This window comes from Enhydra lutris, unplaced genomic scaffold, assembly GCF_002288905.1.
Source record: "Enhydra lutris kenyoni isolate GAN:26980312 unplaced genomic scaffold, ASM228890v2 scaffoldscaffold5, whole genome shotgun sequence".
NCBI classification, from domain to species: domain Eukaryota; kingdom Metazoa; phylum Chordata; class Mammalia; order Carnivora; family Mustelidae; genus Enhydra; species Enhydra lutris.
In genome coordinates this window covers 10,282,524-10,304,852 of record NW_019154089.1, presented here as the reverse complement: position 1 = coordinate 10,304,852, position 22,329 = coordinate 10,282,524, and the positions used below count along the sequence as shown (strand labels likewise).

The 22,329-nt window shown below is 37.5% G+C and overlaps 1 protein-coding gene across 1 annotated transcript; it reads left to right on the top strand.

Moving 5' to 3' along the window:
• The first annotated feature begins 254 nt into the window (after nt 1–254).
• On the top strand, nt 255–21,292 carry LOC111141068 (KIAA1024 like). The gene is given in 8 exon segments (XM_022493397.1): nt 255–490; nt 3,596–3,750; nt 4,630–4,686; nt 4,689–4,757; nt 4,760–4,812; nt 5,209–5,385; nt 17,888–18,115; nt 21,113–21,292. Coding segments are annotated over 8 exon segments (1,155 nt in total).
• The last annotated feature ends 1,037 nt before the right edge of the window (nt 21,293–22,329 follow it).

Sequence of the window (22,329 nt, the reverse complement as noted above, 5' to 3'; positions counted from 1 at the left end):
TCTGAGTCAGTGAACCTGTTCTCATATGGAGACTGACCAAGGGAATGCAATGTCCTGATGTGGTGATCCAAATCAGACCTCTTTTCACAAAGTCTAGAGATGTTATGCTTAAACAAATCAAGTAAGGCTTCAGTAGTATTGCCCGTCTGTTTTAGCCTTAGGGACTCCATAATCAATTAGCCAAAATCTTTGCAGGTCAAACCAGTTCCCTTACGTCTTTGATTCTGCTGCCCTTTAATGGTAACCATTCCCATATGGTCTTTGATAGTGAAATGCAGTACTTTATTTCCTGTCCTTGTGGAATTCCACCATCCTCATTAAATTTAAGAAGCCCAGTTCTGCAGCAGCATTTCCTTATTCCAGACTTTCAGAGAAACACCCCTGAGAAGTTCTTTAAGGATTCCAAGGTAGCCTTTGCTGATGTGAAGGGAGTCCGAAGTCTTGGTGAAGGGAAAACCCTCTGGAGCCTCTCAGGGGACCTATTTAACAGGTAGGTGAGCATCTATCATATTAAAACCAATCTCCCTAAATATTTGTATACTTTCCTATAGACTACATTGTAATAAGGAAGATGTGGCATCTCCATTTTATTCAGCATGGGTCACCTCTGGGTCTAGATTTCAGGCACATCATTAGAGTCACCCCTAGTTACGTGACGTAACACTTTGAATCCAGAATCTCCTCTTAGTGAACCTATTTAAAAACACATAGACTAATACAGTGTTGTATTTCTTCTGCCCTAATACAAAACCATTAAGAAATATCCCCATATAAATATACTTTGGGTTTCAGTTAATATAATTGGTGAAATCTTGCAATTCCTTTGACGTGCATAACACCTCACATGTCCTGCTTTCTACTGGTCCCCTTGAATCTTCTAGGACTTGAATCTGCATTTGGATTTATAAGACATGACAAATGGTGACACATTGGCAGTACAGTTTAAAAGGTTTTATTTGAAGATAGTCAAAGAAGCTTTCTGGGTCCCAACTTAAACCTTGAACTGTGAATTTAAAACCCAGTTTTATCATTCACCGGATTTGAATTCACACAACTGCAGGAGGAACTGGGAAAGTGAAGACCCATAAGCAGAGTTAGAGAATCAGAGTAGCCGCCGACCAATCAGAGTAGCCACGTAAGAAGGGATAATCTGTTAAGAGGTCTGTGGGATGCGGTTGCCTCTGTAGCTTCCTCCTTGTGGGTATGTGGCCAAACTCCTGGTAGTAGATCTAATCTTGCTCTTGGCCAACAGGACTGACAGTTGGAAAGCAGCAATGGACACAGAACTCAAGAGAGCAAAGGCAGGGGGCACCTGGCTGGCTCAGTGGGTTAAGTCTGCCTTCAGCTCAGGTCATGATCTCAAGAGTTTTGGGATCAAGCGCATCGGGCTCTCTGCTCGGCAGGGAGCCTGCTTCCCCCTCTCCCTCTGCCTACCTCTCTGTCTACTTGTGATCTCTGTCTGTCAAATAAATAAATAAAGTCTTAAAAAAAAAAAAAGAAAGAAAAGAAAAGAAAGCAAAGGCAGTCGGAACCTGCCAGACCCCTTTGCCTCTGTCTCTTACCGCACCTGACTGCAAAAAGACTTTCAGATTAAGGGGTGCTATTTCGTATTGCTGTCCAAATCTCAATGAAGTTCCTCTTTTGGCCAGTTCTAACACAGAATCACACAAATAAGGAAATTCTGGGAAATGCAGTATGCCTTTTAATTGAAGATGGCTGTATGACTTTAATTCTTTTTTTTTTTTCAGTTTTCTATGAGACAAGTGAAATAAAAATATATATTCTTATCCACTCGAAATAACGCTTTTTAAGCCCTTAATGTATGCTAACCATTCTGTTAACCACTTTACCTGTAAAACCTCACAGCAACCTTACAAGGTACTATTGTTATCCTCACATTATAGGTGAGGAAACAGGCTTAGAGAGATTCCATAACTTGCCCAAGAAAACAGTTGAATAGGATGCCACTCTGACTCCAACTTCTGTGCACTCCGTTTTCCTTATCACCTCCTTTGTTCACCAATGTGGAGGATGTTTGGTAATAGAAAAAAATGATTCATAAGCTAGTCACAGGCTTTCTTCATAGTCAAAGCTATCCAAGTAATTTTCAAACTCTCCAATAATTTGATGAACCCCAGCTGCTCATCCAGACATTGTATAGGCTTTTCAGAGGGACGTTCTTACAGCTATTTCAGTTGGTTCTTGGTACAACCAGAGAGGGAGTGAGCAAGGAAGGGAAGTAGGAGAAAAGAGGGGGAAAAAGGAGAGAATGAGGACAGGAAAAGAAGAAAATATGGTTAATTAGTACGTAAACAATTTTGCCTAGTGAACCATATTTAAGTCTATTTTTATAATTCCCATGTTTCAAAAAACAGTAATTCTGGGTCCAAATCCAAGAGGAAAAGATACTTTTATAAAAATGTGTTATAAAGAAAAAGACCAAATGATTACCTGCATGCTAAGGGTTGAGAAGGCCCAGGTATGCATATTTCCACCAGATTTCCCTGCAATTAGAGCTCTTTGTATTTATGACAGTTGTCACTCGAGACTGAAGTTACTAATGACAATAAGGAAATAAAAACCCTGACCCAATATATGTCCAGTTACACTCAGGTAAATTTTTTGAAGAGTTAAAAGGAAAACAATAAAATGGGTGTTATATGACCAAATAAATTTGGACAATGCTGGACTTATCAAAGCAGAACTTCTCAGAGCCTTCAGTGTGAGCTTGTGCCTCATAAACTACCAGAAGAGAATATAGAGTATGTCATAAACATTTTTGGCAATAGTCTATTTTTCACTGAGCTTGGAAAAGAGCACTAAGTCATTTTTTTAATCAAATTTAATTGGATTATCAATTTCCAACCAGAGTAGAGCCCTTCCTAGGGCTTTGGGAAAAAACAACTGCCATCATTATTTATCAAGCAAAGGACTTCATGAGGGTCTTCAGACATGACTCATGGGGCAGGAAGCATCCAAAAGGGCTGCCCTTTGGTAATGTATCATCTGGGGTAGGGCTTATAAAAGGAAAGTATGAAATACATCATCATGAAGGACAGTAAGGTGAGAGCATAAACAAATCACTCTAAGATTTCAAAGGAGGGGGAAACCATACCTACTTGGGAAAATGCCTCAAGGTTTTGTGAGCAGAGAGTTATCGGCAATGGCCCGTGAAGGATGATGAGGAGGTGGTTGACAGCCAGAGTTGGGAAGAAATGTTTCCAGGCAGAAGAACTGGCATTACCAGAGGCACAGAGTGGGCCGGGTTGGGCTAGGCTGGAGGTAGAAACCAGGGATGGGGAAGAGATGGCCGGTAGCAGGAGAGAGAGAAGAAATTTTGATTTTTCAACTCTTTGTCATGCATGCTACCTACATGGAAGATGGTGAAAGAAAATGGAGAGTCTGAAACTAAACCTAAAAACAGAAGGAGACCGTGCACAAGCCTCCAGGCATCCAGAGCACAGCGGAGGGATCTAAAGGAAGGATGCCTAAGGAAAACTGAAGTCTCATTTCACCTACCTCATACTTTGGCTAAGGAAAAGGCCTAATCAAATATATTTGGATCTGGGTTCTTTGTCTCCACTTGCCAATACAGAAAGCCAAAGAGAAGTAAGGTTCTTCTTGAAGATGTGTGTTATTCCCTGAAGAATCTTTTAGGAAAAGCAAACAGCCTGAGAAATATTTATTCATTAGATGGATTCTGGCAGCCGCCAGGAGAATCCAGAAAGTACCCAGTGCTTGCACATGCTCGTAATACACTGGATTCTTGAAGCACTTGTGATTTAACTGTTTTGTTGTTAACTGTCATTAGGAAGGACCTCTTAATTTCTCCAGGAAAGATGTTGTTAACCCCCCCTCAAATGTATGTGTGGAAATATTATAAGTCGGTGAAAGACTTTGGGTCCAAAAAATAATTATTACAGAAAACGTTGATTGTTTAATCCAGTTTTCCAACTGTAAGTAGGACATGATATATATTTTTTAAACTCCCCCATGTTTATTGCTATAAAGAAGGTAAGTACTCTCTAGTGCCTTGCTTGATTTGAGAATATTCTGGCTGCTGCTTCTTGTAAGCTATATGGCACTCTTCTGAAATCTGGTGCTGATACCTTCCACATGTGACCCCATTTACCCCTGGAAGAGAAAACTTCCTGCTGAATCAGATGGGTTTGCAGAGGTGCACACGTAACAAACAACCTATGTCTTTTTCAAACGGCTGATATGTCTATCCTTTGCCTTCTCACGGTGGGAAGTTTTCCTCTTCTTCTAGATGGAAATCCATACTTTCCCAATGAGAACTATGGGTTGCCCAAGAAAGAATAGCTTGAAATGTGAGAGCTTATCTCCATTAAAGTCATCACTACTCCCTGTACACAGTCCGCAGCCTCACTCCCACCTTGGCTCTCTGAACCGCAGATGGGTTCACTTAGGACAGCACCTCGTCCAAACCCAGCAGCCATGATCCCCTCTGGTTCCAAGTGTACTGTATGCACAGCAAAACACACCGAAGGAGATTATGTAGCTCTGGAGAGAGCCAGGGAAACTTCAGCTCATGAATGGGTCAAGGCAGTAGATTGGGGGGCTAAATTACTATGGCAAACCCTATAGCAAATTCTTGCCATTTCTCAGTTCAGACCAAAGCTGACAACCTAAACATGGTCAGGTTTCACAGGAGCCCAAGACTCTGGAGTCCAAACAGAAAAAGAAACAAGATCCTGCATGTCACGTGGGAGACTGCATGGGCCAGGGCCAAGCCAGCTGGTGAGCTTGGCGACATTCAGAGAGAAAAACTAAGTAATCGCTCCCTTACAGGTGATATTTCATGGTCTCCAATTATGGACTGTGACACGGAAATGCTGGCAGTCTCCATTATCCAGAGAATAGTTCCTCTTGAACTGCTCTTTCCGATGCTGTACAGAGAAACGTTTAGTGCTACATAGCGAATTTTGGCATTTTGTTAAATTTGATGAGTGTAGCCCCATCTGTCCCATTTAAGCACCGTGAATGCAGGTGTGTGTGTGTGTGTGTGTTGTGTGAAAGGCAAGGCAGCATGCTGTACTGTTCTTGTGTGTTGATACATCATTTCAAGAGTGGCTCCCAGTGTAGCTGAGAGACCTGGTTTCAGATGCCAGTTGGAGCGTCCTCGGGCTCATTAATAATGGACAAGTCTGGAGAGAGCAGCCTCACTTCCTTTGTTTTCCGGCGCAGAAGAAGGGGAACATGGATCTCTCCGTTTTGCCAAACAACAACCATCCTGACAAATTCCTGCAGCTCGATGTGAAGTCTTTCACAAGGAGCTCAGCTCTTCTTCAAGCCAGCCTGGCGAGGTTTCCAGGGGGGAATTACCCCACCGTGCAGCACTGGCAAAACCTCGTGTACTCACAGGTAAAATCCGGGAGATGAAGCACGTGGGGCGGGGCTCGTTTCTTTCTCCCTAGCTACCATTTCATTATTTGTACCAAAAAAAAAAGTCTGTAGGGAACATGGTACAAGGGAGCAGCTCACGCCTGCAACATAAAAAAAGGTCTTTCTTCCTTAGCATCAGGAAAGTCGCTTATCACTTTATAAAATATGTGAATTCCCCCTACCATTCATTTTCCTCTAAGCATTCGCTTTTCGGCCTGTCCTCATTTTAGTGCCTACTTTTCATTTTACTTCTTTTCTTCAGGATTTTTCAAACCACTTGTTACATTTGCAAATTAGACTCTGGGGAACAGCCATACCTCTATCTTCTGGTGTATTCTATGCACAAAGCAGCCCACGCTCACACTGAGGCACAGCCTCTGAGGCAACCAGGGGACTCCTTTTTGCCCCTCTTAGACTGACTCCCTTTCATTTCATGCAGAGAACACTCAGCACAACAATGGATATCTAATGACTTCAGGAAAGGAAAATAGGAGGAACTCTGCTCCTTGGAAAGGTGCTGGCTATTGTCTTAGATGCTTTTCTATTCCACAGATACCCATGTGGACAAGACATAATGATCAGAACTGTCAAACCCAATGCAGACTTTATTTGTTGCTTTCTTCTTTTACACCTTCCTTCACTTTGCTGATGGAACAAGAAGAATAAAGCTGATGAGTTCCATGTGCTGGAATAAACATAAGGACCCTGACTGTTGGACAGCCCATGAAACAGGAATCATCTCTGTTTTGAGATGTGAGGGCTAATGGGGTTAAGGGTTAGTCAATTTAGAAACAGGAAGAAGCATTTCATTTCAGAACAGATGTGACTGACCTACAAACCCCTGCATGTCATTAAACCCTTTGGAGTGGTTCAAATTCCCTGAACAGAAATTTGTTTTCTTTTAAGAAACAGTTGCTACTCATGAGTCCTGGTGTAAAATGACTCCTTTGTGGTGTGTTTGTGGGCTCCTCGGGACCTTTATCATGAGATCATTCAAAACCAAGTACACTCAAATGATTATGTAAGTGTTTCCTCCACCTATAAGGGTTTTAATTTATTTCCCTCATCAGGCAGCCTGTTAGGACAACTGCCGTTGTAAAATATTTCACATCCTTCCCCTTTGTAATCTTCAAAACTCTCCCCCTACCAACCCCATACACACCTTTGTAGTTATGGTTTTCCTATTTTAACTTAAATGTGGTGAAATTCCTCCTTTTCCTTCCTTGTTGTTAATATCGTGGAACAAAATGACTCAAAAATCAATTCAGAAAACCTTGGCCCTCCTAGGCTATGAAGTTTAGTCAAAAGAAAACGTATCCAGTAAATTCCTTTGAGGTTGGAACACATCAATCTAACGTCTTTTGTTTGGTACTAGAGTTGACCTATTTCCTTCATGGGAATCTTCACAGTTTAAAGCTCTGTTGAATGTTGTTCCTAAACCTCAATAAAATGCATCCAATTTTTAAGGGGAATCTCTTTCAACAGGTACGTTCTGATGAGCTGAAGTAGTTACCCAAGGTAAAAATCTGCTTCTTGTGTCTTTAGATACGTTATTGGTAAGTGTAAACTGTACATAAACTTACTAAATTTAGTTTTCCTTTTACTCTTAAAAAAATGTTAAATGACAGAATAAAGGCCAACTTACTGTTGAAATGATGCATAGTATGGGGGGAATAAATCTTACAAATTCTGATAATTTGTTAGGCATGACCCAAATTAGGACTAGGTACGATTTATATTTACTACTAGAAGAAGTAATTCTTCTTTCCGTGGCTGAACTTAAAATTCAGGAGTGGTATTTTTGTTGGCTAAAATATAAATCTAAAATAAAAAGATATATGAAAGTTTTAAGTGGCTGTAGTGAGTGTACCTGGTGTATTGAGGTGTTAGGTGTGCATAAGGTGGCAGCTGTCAAAAGTTCTTCATTTACAATCCTCATTCTGTTGGGGATACATTGAGCCAATGGCAAGAGCATTGAATAAAGGGGTGAGAAACTTGATTTCCTTTTTCTTTTTAAGATTTTATTTATTAGAGTGCGCATGTGGCAGAGTGACAGAGAGAGCAGGAGTGGGGGCGGGGAAGGAGAAGCAGGCTTCCCAGGGAGTAGGGAACCCAGGACCCTGGGATCATGACCTGAGCCAAAGGCAGACACTTAACCAACTGAGCCCCCCAGGCGCCCCAGAAACTTGGTTTCTTGCCTCAAATTCACAGTAAGCCCCTTTAAGAGACATGTATTATCACCTTTATTTTGTTTATGCCTCAATGTATCTACTTGAGAAATTAGTATAATATTAATTTTACATATCTGTTTAAAACTGAGAACAAATATAAATAATATGAGGTAAAAACAACTGAGAGAAAAGGTTTCCTATAAAAGTTTAAGAAATGTGTATTATTATTTGACAGTATTCCAAATTGTGTTGAAATTATCCTTTCCTTAGATTTTTTTGAAAAACAGTAGATAATACTACTTGCATTTTTTAATTTATAGTGCGGATGGGGGTGGTGGTATTAGGGAATATAGTCAACACATCTGTCAAACCATAACTCAAGCGGTAGATTTTATACTCACATGAAATCCACACAGATTTCAGAGTTGTGTCAGCTTATCCCAGGGTCTTGCACCACCCAGATGCCTGGTGTTTGGGCTTCAGACCACCTCAGAGACTGTCAAAGGACTTAACCTCCAACCATTGCCTTCAATATTAGTGGTAATTCAGCAGTTAAAACCCATATCCTATAACCCAAATATGAAGTTGAATTTCTCAGTACATGCATCGTATTTCTATCCATGATTTATATCTCAAAGCTTCTTTAAAAATTCACATTCCATTTCCAGAAGAAGTTCTGTCAACCATTTTTACATACAGAAGCAATTCTGGGCATATAGAAAAGTGAGCCCTCATTCTCATGCTTGCCAGCAGCCCCAGACACTGGATTCCACGCTGTGCAAACACATAGGTCATTGAAGTTTGCAGGGGGAGAGAACTAGCATGTATTTCCTGATCTCACTGTATTTACACTTTTCTTAAATTCTTTAACTGGAGAAGTAAAGAAGCTTCACCATAAATCTCATCTCAGTGCAATGAACAAACGTTTGCCAAAATCTGATGTTTCTGGTTGTTAAAATAATTTGGGGCATGTATCTGATGAAGGCTTTGGAATTGTATTCCAAATATTTCTGCCAATCCCTGTATAAAATGAGATAATAAAAGGAAAAGGCAAACCTTTTTTTTAGTTTAAGTGATAAAATATGTTTTTTCAGATATTGTAGTATCCCCCCCACTTTTTTTTATTAGCAGGTAGACTTCGTAAACGTTTCAGACTAATCTCTTTTTGTTTTATCTTTTCCTGGTTTCCAGGAGCATTTGGTGCTAAATCTGTGAGCTGGACCAAAAGGCCAAGGACAAGAGATTGCTCTTCTCTTGATTTCTAGATGGTGTCATTTGCTGGGTTTATTCCTCAATCAACTTTCCTTGCCTTTTTTTTTTTTTTTTTTTTTAAGTCTTAATAGCTAACTTTTCCCTGTAAATTTTAACGTCTCTTCTATCTCAGATTTTTTCTTTTGGGTATTTTTGGGCTGTGTTTTCTTTTGTTTTTGTTTGTTTTTTGGTTGTTGTTTTTGTTTTGTAGGCTATAATTGTACATTTTAGCAATCTGGCTCTGTACAGGTCCATGAGATCCATCATGCCTTCCCTAAAAATGTCTCTATTCCTAATCCTCCACTTACTATTCTGAAAAGAACAGCCCTGCATACACAATACTCTCCCATTTTTAATCCTATATTTGGGGAAATGCTATAGAACCTTTGAGGCACTTAAATTATTATCTAGGAAGTAGACTGAAGGGCATTGTTCTGTTGCTCAGGGGTTTACGTGCAAATATCAGAACATGATATATCAAGTTAGTCTAAATTTATGCAGTTTAAAAAATCTCCAGTGGGGTCTGGAATTTAGCCTTAGACAGTGTGCGGCCAGAAACAACACCAACACTGTCCCACCGTACTGTTCTCAGACCAGACCCAAATGCCTCTGGCACTGAAGCCTTTATGAAGGACACCGTCAGTGTTACAAAAGCTTGTGTGGGACTCCAGAGTCCTGGGTAGGTGGAGAGGAAGGCAGGAAACAAAATTCAAGAGAGGCCTGGGTCAGACCACAAAAGCTTGGGATTTGTTTTCTGAGATTTTAAATTTTATCCTGAAAATTTTGAGGGCCTGGTAAAATTTTTAAGCAAGAGGATCACGCAATCCAATCTGTGTTTTATAAAAATAGCCATTCTAGTACTTCAGAAACAGAATTACTGTAGTCATTGGGGACCACAAATTTGGTTTGTGTCAGTTTGTACTGACACAAGTAATAGATAAATAAAATGCCATATTTGCGTTACGATTATGAAAGCAATTTCATTGCATGTACAGATCATATTGGGGGAAAATGGTAATCTTTATGATCTTGATTCTCCCAATCCATAAAGATGATGCTTCTTTTTCATTTCTTCAGTATTTCCTATGGCCTTTCGACGATGTCTTATAATTCTCCGCATAGAAGTTTTCATAAAGTTCATTAGGTTTATATCTAAATATTGATAAAGCTTTGTGCTCTTAAGACTAGAACATTTTAAATCATATTTCATAATAAATTGTTACTAATGTATGCCACTGATTATTAGAGACTATGTAGTTATTACATATTGATCTTAAATCCGGAAATTCTGTTAATCTGTTTTATTTCGATAATACATATCCCTATAGATAATCATGGCATCTGCTGTTTTGTTTCATTATTTAAAATTTTATTCCTTTTATTTCTTTTTGTGTTCTTATTGTATTGCTTAGGGCTTCCATTACAATAACATATAAATATTTGTGATTACTGGCATCCTTGTATTCTGAAACTAAAACAAACATTTCTCATATTGCAACTATTTGGTAAACTGTGCCTTGGTAAACTATTTGGTAAATTGTTTTGGGCAGATTCTCTTAATTCATTTTTAAAGATCCCTTGCTATTTCTAGTTTGCTAAGAAAGTGTACTTTAAAAATGTTTTCATGTTTTCAAAATCTTTTTCAGAATCTGTTTTGCAAAATCCTACTTTTTTTTCCTTATGTGGTGAATTTTATTAATCTTCTAATTTTTTAAATCACCCTCTAGGTACAAATTCTTTCCTGGTATAAATCTTTCTTGTCCTGGTATGTATAATTTATACATATTGTAGGATTCTATTTAGCAATAGTTTATTAATGATTTTTGCATTATGCTTATAGGAGAAATTGGCCTATGATAAATTACCTTTTCTTTTACTTACTGCCTTTGTCTGGAGTTTATACTAACCTCATAAAGTGAACTAAGGAGTATTTACTTTGTTTTCCCATTTTCTAGAAGGGTTTGACAATAATAGGAATGATTCATTTTCAAGACTATCTGGTAGAAGTTGACTGCCATACTCACTTGGCCTGGTATTTTTCAATTTTTGTGCAGTTGGGATAGATTTAAAACTACTGATTCCATAGTAAAATGATTACAGGTTTATTAACATTTTCTGTTTTTCTTTAAGTTTCCTAAGCTATGTGGGAAACTGCCCAGTTGCATGTAAAGTTTTCAAATTCCTCTCAAAATTCCTCTCATTATCCGTATGTTACATTTCTTAATCTCTGCTATTCTTTTTTTTTTTTAATATTTTTTATTTATTTATCTGACAGACAGAGATCACAAGTAGGCAGAGAGGCAGGCAGAGAGAGAGAGGAAGCAGGCACCCTGCTGAGCAGAGAGCCCGATATGGGGCTCCATCCTAGGACCCTGAGCCAAAGACAGAGGCTTAACCCACTGAGCCACCCAGGCACCCCTCTGCTATTCTTTACTCATGTTTCCTTTACGTTTCTAGCCCTGTGGATGTCTGTCTTTTTTTTTCTGAGCAGCATTGCCAGAAGTGTTTTCTGTCTTTCTAGCCCTTCCAGAGAAATAGCTTTCAACATCATTCATCCGCTTCATTGTGTATTTGTTTTTTCTTTTGTACCATGTATGATTTCTATGTTTTTTAAATTTTTATTTTAAATTGCAGTTAACATACAGGGTAATTTTCCCTACTTCTATCTTCATTGTCTCTTATTACCTCATTAATTTTCTCATTCTGCTTTTGTCATGCAAACATATACTTCTATTGTAGTCTCTCAAAATACCATTTCATCTCCAGCCAACAATTTTACAAATGTAGCATTTTTCATTTTCATTCTGTTCTACATTCTTAATTTCCATTATTGTTTCTTTAAAGTGTGTGTTTTAGTTTTCTACAATATGTCATACTTTAACTTTTTGATATTGATATATAAATTTCTAAGTTGATTGTGTTCAAACAGCATGATTCATGTAATATTGAGTCTTTGAAATTTACTTTAGAGTCTAGCACATCAATTTTTGTAAATATGCAGTGTATATGTTAAAAATTAATGTTTTCAATTGTTTAGTAAAGATGTCAGTATATATCACTTAATCAAACTTAATTTTATTGCTCAAATCCTTTTTATCTTTAGTAATTGTTTTGTCTGCTTGGTAAAAATTTCTCCTTGTAATTATCTCCAGTTTTGCCTTACAAAGATTGAGACTATTAGATGCATATAAGTTTAGAATTATTATATTTTACTAATGATACCTATTTTTATTTATTTCATAGCAATCCTCTGTATCTAACAAAGTCTTTTATCTAAAATCTATTTTGTCTGCCATATATATATATATGTATATACATATATATATATATCCTTTTTTAATTAACAAAGGATTACATATATCCTTTTTTAATTAACATATCATGTATTATTTGCCCCAGGGGTACAGGTCTGTGAATCATCAATCTTACACAATTCACAGCACTCACCATAGCACATACCCTCCCCTGTGTCCATAACCCAGCAAACCTATCCCTTGTCCCCCACCCCCCAGCAACACTCAATTTGTTTCCTAAGATTAAGGGTCTCTTATTTATACTTGTTAGTGGTAGCTGAAGTTACATTGTGGATACAAATCTACTCAAAGTTTTAGTGACAACACAATGGAATGTATTTCTCACACAAGGTCTGATGTGGGGGAAATGGATGTCATAGGGGCCTGACCTCTAAGTTGAATCCAGACTGTTCCTTCACTGAGGGTCTACTATATCAGAATCTCTGTTGCACCTGTCTACTGGAAAGAGAGTAATCCAGGAATCTTTCCAGGGATTTCAGGGGTCAACCCTGAGTTGGGATATGTCCCAATCCAGTCCTAAATCCTAATCCACGGACTGTCCCATGCCTATAAAGAAGAAATGGATTTGCTAGCCAGGCTCTGCCACAGTTTATCATTCTTTTGAACATATTTACATTATATATACATATATATATGTGTGTGTGTGTATATATATGTATATATATGTATATTATATATTTATATAATACATTTATATAATTTACATATTATGTAAATATATGATGTATAGTTACATAAATTTGTATACTTATAAATATATTTTATATTATATAAATATATGATTATAATATTATGATATATTATATATAAATATTTATTTTGTATCTATAAATTCTTCCTTTCTGAATGGGAAAAATTAAAGGCATGGCAGTCACAGGCTCCTGGGTGGTTCAGTCAGTTAAGTGTCTGCCTTTGTCTCAGAACATGATTCCAGGGTCCTAGGATCAAGTCCCATGTTGGGCTCCCTGCTCGTCAGGGAGTCTGCTTCTCCTTCTGCCCCTCCCCCCACACTTGTCAGCTCTCTCTCTCTCACACACAAAAACAAATAAATAAAACCTTTAATAAATAATAGATAAAATAAATAGATCAATAAATAAAATAGAAACATGGGAGTCACTCTTCCAAAGTAATTCTGAGGTCTCATGGGAATAGTTTATGTGGACTCCTTCCTTGAAGGTGTGGACGATTGATTAGGCCACAGTTCTGCTTTTTAGAATAACTTCTGAGGCACTGTTCTATATAGTCCTTGATTCCACCCTCTAGGAAGCATCCCCTTGTTCACTGTACTCTTTTGCCACATCAGAAGTAGACCCTTCTTCAAGAATAGGTTTCAAAGTTTACTCCTCAAGGAAATTTAGAAATCTAGGATTATTATCACTGCTTTCTTTTGTTTTGTTTTGTGGTTAATTCTAAACATTCAAAAGCTTTTAGGTATAGGCATGTGATTTCTTTGGTCATATATTTCTTACAGAATTTAGGAAATTATTTATTAATGTAATCTTATCTGACCTGACTGACTACTTACAGTCAATTTTTTATGTTAGTGAACACACCCAAAGTTCTTTGAAGGCATAACTCTCCAAAAGGCTTTAATACCTTGGTTTTTTGCCTCCATTTCTATATTTTTAGAGTCAGTGACAACCACGTAGAATCTCTCAAGGATAAGAGTTATGAAAGCACAGCCTAATGTAATCTTTTTCTTGAGTCACTTTATTTGATTGAGAAATTGCAATAGGCATATTTTGCTCACTGCTTTCTTTTTTTTTAATTAATTCTGTGTTTTAGTGGTGGGTTCTACAAGTAGATTTTCAACAGTAGAAAGATAGTAGGCATTGAATTTCTAGGTCCTCTCTACTCTCTTTCATTTCTTTTTTCCTACTGTCCGGTTCTTTCTCTAATCTCTAATCTCATCTCTTTCTTGTATCATATTAATGTTCTGATAATTGTAATGTCATTATATATATGTAAATGTTCTGATTATTTATAAGAATCTCTTCTAGAGCTACATGTGATTGGGTTCCCAAATATGACAGATGACATGTATGCCAATTTTTTTTCCCTATAAGATATTAATAACCACCATTCCAGCTGCTCATGATTTTTTCATCCCATATTTGGAATTTTAAGATATATTACTTTTTGTATTAGAGAGGATAAGGCAGGCTATGCTGTGATGGCACATATCCTCACAAAATATCACTAATTAAAAACAAAATATTTTTTTAAAGATCCGTTTATTTATTAGAGAGAGTGTGTGCATGCAGGGAGAGGGGCAGAGGGAGAGAGAGAATCTTTAAGCACACTCCCTCCTGAGCTCACAGTCTGACGCTGGGCTCAATCCCAGGACCCTGAGTTCATGACCTGAGCCAAAATCAAGAGTTGGACACTTAATTGACTGAACCACACCAGGCACTCCAAAATAAAATCAACTGCTTGCTCATGAAAAGTCTGAGAAAGGCAAGTGGATTTTAGGAGCAGCTCTTTTCCAAGAAGTAACCCTGAGCATCAAGTTCTTTCATCCTGTAGTTCTGCCATCACAGAACCCTTGCTTCATAGTGACACAAAAATGGAAATGAGGAAAGTGAGCCTAAAACACTGTGGGACATTTCAGGGACCAGGTTCCATGGTGGTTTCTGTTACTTTTATCCATACATCATCAACTAGGAAAGAGCTGGACCCATTATAACTTCAAGCCAGACTGGGAAAACCAGTCATCCTTTATGCTCAGGAAGGGAGAATGAAATTCATAAGCATCTAACCAATCACCACAATACAGAGCTCTCATTTCTCTCTATTTGCCAGTATATCTTCTCATGTTCTTTCAGTCTCATTCTTTGAGAGCTTATATTTTAGGAATTCTTCTTGTAAATATTACATAATTGAATTTTAAAAATCTCATCTTACAATCTCTGTCATTAAAATAGAAGGTTTAGTCTATTTACATTTAACATGATGATTTCTAAAATTTTTCTGTTTTCCCGAGGTTCCCCCTATTCTTTGCTTCTGGTTTTATTGTCTTAAGATCAAGTTTCCTTCATTTTTTTTCTATTGCTTTACTGATTTAGAAACTATATATTCTTTCTCTATTTTTAGTAAAGTTTCTATACTCTGACATGATTTCTTAAAATGTTCTAATCAAAAATATCTCTGTCAATTTTACAGTCCAGTGATTTAATTGTCCCTTATTTAAAAACTCACAAATTAGTAATTATTATCTCTATTTTACCATAAAATCCATACTTGGTTAGATAGATTTATCTAAGATAAATAAAGATTTATCAGTTTTCTTGTTTCTTTTCTTTTCTTTTGCTCAGCATTTCTTTTTGCATATTAATCTTTACTTTTATTATTAAGTTTTTTTTCCTGAAGTACATTTTTTAGAGGTTCTTTCTTTATTGGCTTGTTAATTCTGTAGTCTAAATTTTTGTTTGTCTCAATATGCATTCTAATTCACTCCTTTTACTGAATGATAGTTTACTTGTATGTAAATGACATAAGTAATGACTAAAAGATATTAAAGATAAATGGACAAGGTAACAGTGAACACAGAAAAGTCTAGGTAAACTTTGAAGTGTTACTTTCCTTAAATATTTTAAAATACAAGTTATTTTAGAGTTTATATGACTAAAATAATAGAATTATTTTTGAGTTTTTCTTTGGTAAATGTGATCTATCCAGAATGTCGTATCAAGAGTTAGACTCAAATACATGCTTTTTTTCTTTCTTAAGGTATTTGAAAAATATTACCAAAATATAAATGAAGCTTGTTTCTTATCCTGTCATCAGATCCTTAGCAAAGATATTCTATTAATTTTCTCTTCACATGTCCTTCAGACATTAAATTGTCATGCAACACAAAACATAAATGGCATCATATAGTAGGATAAACTCAGACTTTCAACAATGTGGTTTAGAATTAAGGGCTTGAATATTCCTTTTAGACTATAGCTCTGAATTATTAGTTATTAAAATTATTTTGTTATCTTATACCTTTTAGTTTTTCAAAGTCTTTATACATTCTAATAGATTCTGTTATTTTTTTCCTGACCCCCAAAACTGTATTTTCCTCATTTATAGAGCTTTCTTATTTAAGAAGCTCAAGGAATGGTCTAGCAGGCATGAAAACTGACAAAGCACATTTGTCAATGTCTGAAGAATTATCCCTCTCAAAGATGATCAAAGATGTCTAGCCTTGAAGAAAAACCTTGAGTCAGAATTATGCTAAGCTGAAATGATCGAAGTTTCATATCAAATTGTTTTTTCTCAATTCAGAAACATTTTTATGAGGCTATCCATCTTAAAGACAAATGCTAAGTCAAGATGATGTATTATTTCATTGCAAATTTCAGTATTGAAGAATATAAATTGATTTTAAGCAGACCAACAACCTAATAAATTCAGAGAAGATCTCCAACTTGACCTCTAAGTATGTAAAAAATAGACAGGTTAAGAAAATTAGGGAAACCTAAGGTCAAAGAGAATGTGAATGGTTTTATCTAGATGCTTTTTTTTTTTTGGTTTATCAACCATTTCAGAAGGAAACTGTATGTAGTATTAGTTCACAACCTAGCTTACTTAAATACATATTTAATGTGACCTATATACCCCAATATGAGCTGAGCAAATCAGTGTCTTGATGTTCATAAATATGACTCAGAGGAATATTAATTGAAACACATACATTGAATATTATTAAATATTATTGAAACGTGTGTTGAAAAATTGCTGTAAATTCATGAAATGTGTCACCATTAGGGTTAAGTCTAAGTTTTCTGAAAATTAACTTATATGGAATTCTTTCCCTTGATGCCCCATGATAACTGAGGCATTAATCTATAAGCTTTTTGTTTCTTCTTAATTTTATTCAGCCTATGAACACATTTTAAAGCTAGATTTTTCTACTTCCATAGTAATTTTATAGTCACAAAAACAAAAACAAACAAACAAACAAACACAACCAAAATAAAACCCTGAAGGTCAAATCAGACACAGGAAAAACACAACTACCCTACGCTGTTAAATTTGAGATACTGGTTGCCCTTGGGCAGGGAGAGGGAAAGGGTTTTGGAAGGGAACAGGATGTATGCTGGTAATGTCCTCTTTCTTATTGAGCTATATATTTATATGTGTACTTTTCTACATGTAAATTTGGCTTCAGTAAAAAAAGATTTTAAAAATCTGAAAGTCAATATTAGAGCCATCTACTAACCAGCTGGTGTGTAGAAACATAAAGGAGTACGATGCTGTTCTGTCCTCCAAGCTGTCTGAAATAGGAGTCCTGAGAGAGTTTTTGTGAAAGCCAAGGCATATCTATAAAATGCCTTTTAATCTTGACTTTGCTGCATTAATACAGCAACATTAAATATTATTTTTATCAGTCATGCAATGCACAAATAGAAGTAAAATGTCATTAAATCTCAATGCAAGTGAGCTGGAAAAAAACTGGCTTTGTTCAGAATTCTGCTATTTGAATTAAAGAACAATGTTCTTTCTCTGTAGTTATAAAAGAGCATTTGAATGAATGATCACTGAAGCTGAACAAGATCACATGCAAAGAAAAACACTCAATTAATGGCGGGATTCTAGGTCAGACTAGATCCTAGAATCCTTTCCTCATTCATTATCCTCATCTGTTGGGTTTCCAGGCAGAATCAGCAGATTTTCAGGGGCCATTATTTCGCATTTCATCCTCTGCTGCCCATGGCCCATTGGTAAGAGAAGACTTGTCATTGTGTCTCCTAACAGAGAGAAAAGAAGACCATTCCTGCTCAGCGAATGAGGAGATCCGGGCCAGAGGGCGTTGCTGCTGTGGACCATCCCCCACCATCCTTGTCTTCAGTTCTGAAGAATAACCCACTCTATGGTGACCTAAGTTTGGAGGAATCCATGGAAGAAAGAAAAAAGCATCCATCGTGGACGGTTGAGGAATATGACAGGCATTCCCTGCACACAAACCTTTCTGGGCATCTGAAGGTACTCAAACCAAAGAATCACTTCCTTCAATTGATGAAGAAGTTCTGTCAAATATTCCTTTAAAAAAAAACTTGAGTATTAAGGTGACAAGCACTCTTCACTAGACCCAGATCTCTAGAGTTGAGGTCCTTTGGGCTCCTGGCATCCCTTTCTCTCTCCTATGGATTTGTTCTTAGTTTTACTATGTCAGCAATTACTGGCATCTCTCTGGTGTAGAGAGAAAGAAATGATGTGACACAGAAAGATTTACCTAGAAGGTTAATGGTTTTTGAAAATTGATTTACCAGATTATGTATGTTTTCCCCTAGTTTTGTGACCATTTATTTCATGAAGACTCAAGAATTCCCTCACCTACATTGATTCAAAACTATTCGATGCTCTTAGGCATGGGGCAAAGCAGTTCTCATCAAGGGTCATGGTATTCCAAGCCCACTCAGTGATTTAAGATTACAGATTTACATTTTGGACGCTTTCCTGTGTCTCAGTAACAAAACAAAACAAAAACATTTCAACACAGGAAAAGTATGCAATGAACTCATTCACCCAGCTTAAACCCAACTTCAGTTTTTCTTTGTTTTCTTTTTTTCCCCCTGGTGTCATCTATCACATAGAAGATCTAGAAATACCTGCAAAGCAAGGAGAATGGTCCTCTGTTTTCTGAGTGGACCAGATTCCTCCCCAGCTTTGGCTGGCCTCTGCCTGCCCTGAGGTCAGGGAGGCCTGACTTTTTCCACATACACTTTATTTAAGGTGTATCTGCTCTGAGTCCCATACATTAAGCACCTGAAGAGTTTTTTTCTGTCGCGAGGGAGACAATATTGTGTCCCCTTAAAATCTGATACTTTTAAATATCCCGAATGTGCACTCTTGAAATATCTTGTCCAGAGTCTTTGAGGCTTTTTAATCTTCTAGTAGATTGAACATATCTCCTCCTTAATGTAGCCTCTTTTCCAAAGAAGTTTCCATAACAGATGCTCCCCCATAGCAACAGTAATCTTGTGGGGGTTTTTTTGTTTTGTTTTGTTTTGTTCTTATCACGAGTCTGAAGGTCAGGTCCTCTAAGAAATTAGGGTTTTTTTTTTCTTTTTCTTTCTTTTTTTTAATTGTTTTTATTTTAATTCCAATGTGGTTAAAATACAGTGTTGTATTAGTTTCAGGTGCACAATATAGTGATTCAACAATTCACCCAGGGCTCATCATGAAAAGTGTGCTCCTTAATCTCTATCTGGCTTTCACATTCCCCAGCCCCCTTCCCTCTGTTTTCTCTATAGTTAGTTAAGAGTCTGTTTCTTGGCTTCTCTCTCTCTCTCTCTCCCTCTCGTTCTTTCTCTCTCTCTTTCCTTTGCTCATTTGCTTTCTTTCCTTTGCTCATTTCCACATGAGTGGAATCATATGGTATTTGTCTTTCTCTGACTTATTTTGCTTAGCATTAAATTACTCTCTAGCTCCATCCATGTCTTTGCCAATGGCAAGATTTCATTTCTTTTTATGGCTGAATAATATCTCATTATATATCACATCTTTATCCATTCATCTTTTGATGGACACTTAGGCTGCTTAAAAAGTCACTTTCTACAATTAGGAAAGCATGTATTGTTCTATTTCACAAATATTTCTTAACCATGTGACAGAGGCTCGTCTCTACTCTTTTATTGTTTACCTGAATGGCAAAAGGGTTATGAAGATGACTGTCTTCATTACTGTCCCTGCATCAAAAAGTTCATCTAACTGACCAGAGTAACAAAACCATAATTATAGAGCAAAATAAAAGAAGAGGATAAGGTTGTAATAATAATAGAAAGGGCTATGCAGACTTAAAAGGAGGACAAAATCACACTGGATTATAAAAAGACATCACGAAAAAAGTTAATTTAGGCTGGCCTGGAAGGATGCATAGAATTCCAAAAGATATGGATGGTTGGCATGAGCGGGGAGGCTCTTCCGTCTGGAGTAGCGAGAAAAAAAGCACAAATTCCAGAAAGTAAGATTGTCAGAACAGTAAATAGTGCGGTGTCGTTGTCACTACAATTTAACTAATAGAATAACAGGAAAATAAGGCTCAAAAACACTTAAAAAGTGTTTGGATGTAGGCTAAGGAGATTGAACATCATTGGCAATGAGTAATATTTCTGTTGGCAAATTCCATGAGCTCTGTTGCAGAAGAGCAAATATAGATATGATGGATGCATTGCTTCACTGAACCTGGGGACTGTCCCCTCCCCACCCATCTGCCACACATAGAGTTTCTCTCAAAGCCTTTGCAGACCTCACGAACACTCTTTTGAGGGATGCTTCTGAAAGTCATAGCTTTAGTTTTCATTAGAATTTCTTTCTAGACTTCATAAATTCAACTTCTTTCCTCACCATTCCTGTGCATCTCATAACCAGCAGACAGAGCCCCTAACTTATTTTCCGAAACTTTTTCACCTCTTATGGGCTGTAAAACCTCCAAGTGCCTTTAGCCAATACCATTTTTCTAAATTATAAATAAGAAAGGAGAAAAGAAGCCCCACATTTAGCTACCAGGGCTAATTAGGAGCAGAATGTAAGAGGAGTCTGGAATTACGGAAGTTCTTCCTAAGGATTGTAGGCATTAGACTTGACTTTGATGAGGACACAAAGTATGTGAAGGATACAAGTCAAGCAGACAGGGATTGCAAGATTATCTATCCTTCTGCATAGCCCATCCAAATTTTATTTCACTAGCTTTTTAAGACCAGGAAGTTGAAATGGTAGCAGCACGGTGGAGGAATTGTTTTGCCACCACCAGCATTTGCCCAGCTCCCTGTGTGTGTGCCCGTTTTGCACCTAGCAGGGTGCTACTGACCCCCAAAGCTGGCTTAAAGTTCACTGAGACTAGAGAGGGAGAGAGAGGGCGGGCACCTCAGCTGCAAGCCGTTGCTGATGAAAAATCAGCAGTTCTGCAGTGTCAGTAAATCTGTAACACTGGTTGCTGATTGATCCTATTCTCCTACGTAATTTTTGTTTTCTTTTTAGGAAAATCCTAATGACCTGCGGTTTTGGTTGGGAGACATGTACACGCCTGGTTTTGATACCTTATTGAAAAAGGAAGAGGAACAAGAAAAGCATTCAAAATACTGTCGTATAGGTCTGATTTTGCTCCTTGTTGCCTGCATCTTGGTTTTCATAGTGACTGTTTGCACATTTTTCACCTAAAGAAAACTGACGCAGATACAGTGGCTTGAAATTTCTTAAAAATCTTTCGAAATAAACATTTGCAGAAAAACACGCTCACGTGGTATGAATGTACTGTGGAATGTTCAGCTAAGTGTCATTGTTTTGCAGAAGGCAAATGTTACCTGAGATATGCTGGCTTTCTCTGTTTTGTTCTAGAAACCTTGGTAGGAATTCTGGGGTGACCAGGAATTCGGGATCAAAATCAAAGAAAAGCCGCTATAACAACCAAAATGAAACACAGGATAGAGAACAAAACAGCACCAACAATTGTCGGCTGACCTCTGTGCCCTGTCCCTCCCGCCATCGTCCCTAAGAAAGTTGAGCAAAGCATTTTTTTGCCTGCCCCAGGTGTGCAGATGAAAACTGGTTGTGCTGACTGTTGGGTTGAGTTCATGCTGTTTTATCTGCTCTTATTCCGATTTAAGCCAGGAAAGGTGTGTTGGGGGCTTTATTCAAACCGATTCTCATTTTCTCAGGATTGCTTTATAAATGCCTCCGTTTGATGTAGCAATTTCAGTACACCTAAACTGGAACGGGCCCTCGTTCTATAATTAATTACATTTACAGCCAGTTGGGCTTACTGATTGATCCACGTTGGCTAGTGTGAGCCCTGGTGGCTCTCAGGAAGTATGTATCACCACCCATATGGTCTCAGAAAAGGCCCTATAAAAGCACAGGAAAAACAGCTAAGGGAGTAGCATCTGAATCCTAACTGTGTCTTTTGTTAACTGTTGGACCCTGAGCAAGTTACTGTTTCTGAGAAAGGATAGAATCAGCTCCCTGGTAGGACTCGTCTAAAGGCTAAGTAAGAGACAGGTAAGAACAACACAGGGCTCCTAGTACACGGTTGCCTAGATGAGGATGGTTCTTGCTACAAATATGTGCTAAGCTTATTGGCACCCTGAGGCCACCTGCCATTGCCTGCCGCGATAGCTGGGGATGTGATGTTGGTCACAGATGGAGAATCAAGTCACCTGCCTTCTCTTTGCTCTAGAACACCGGACCCTGACTCCCCC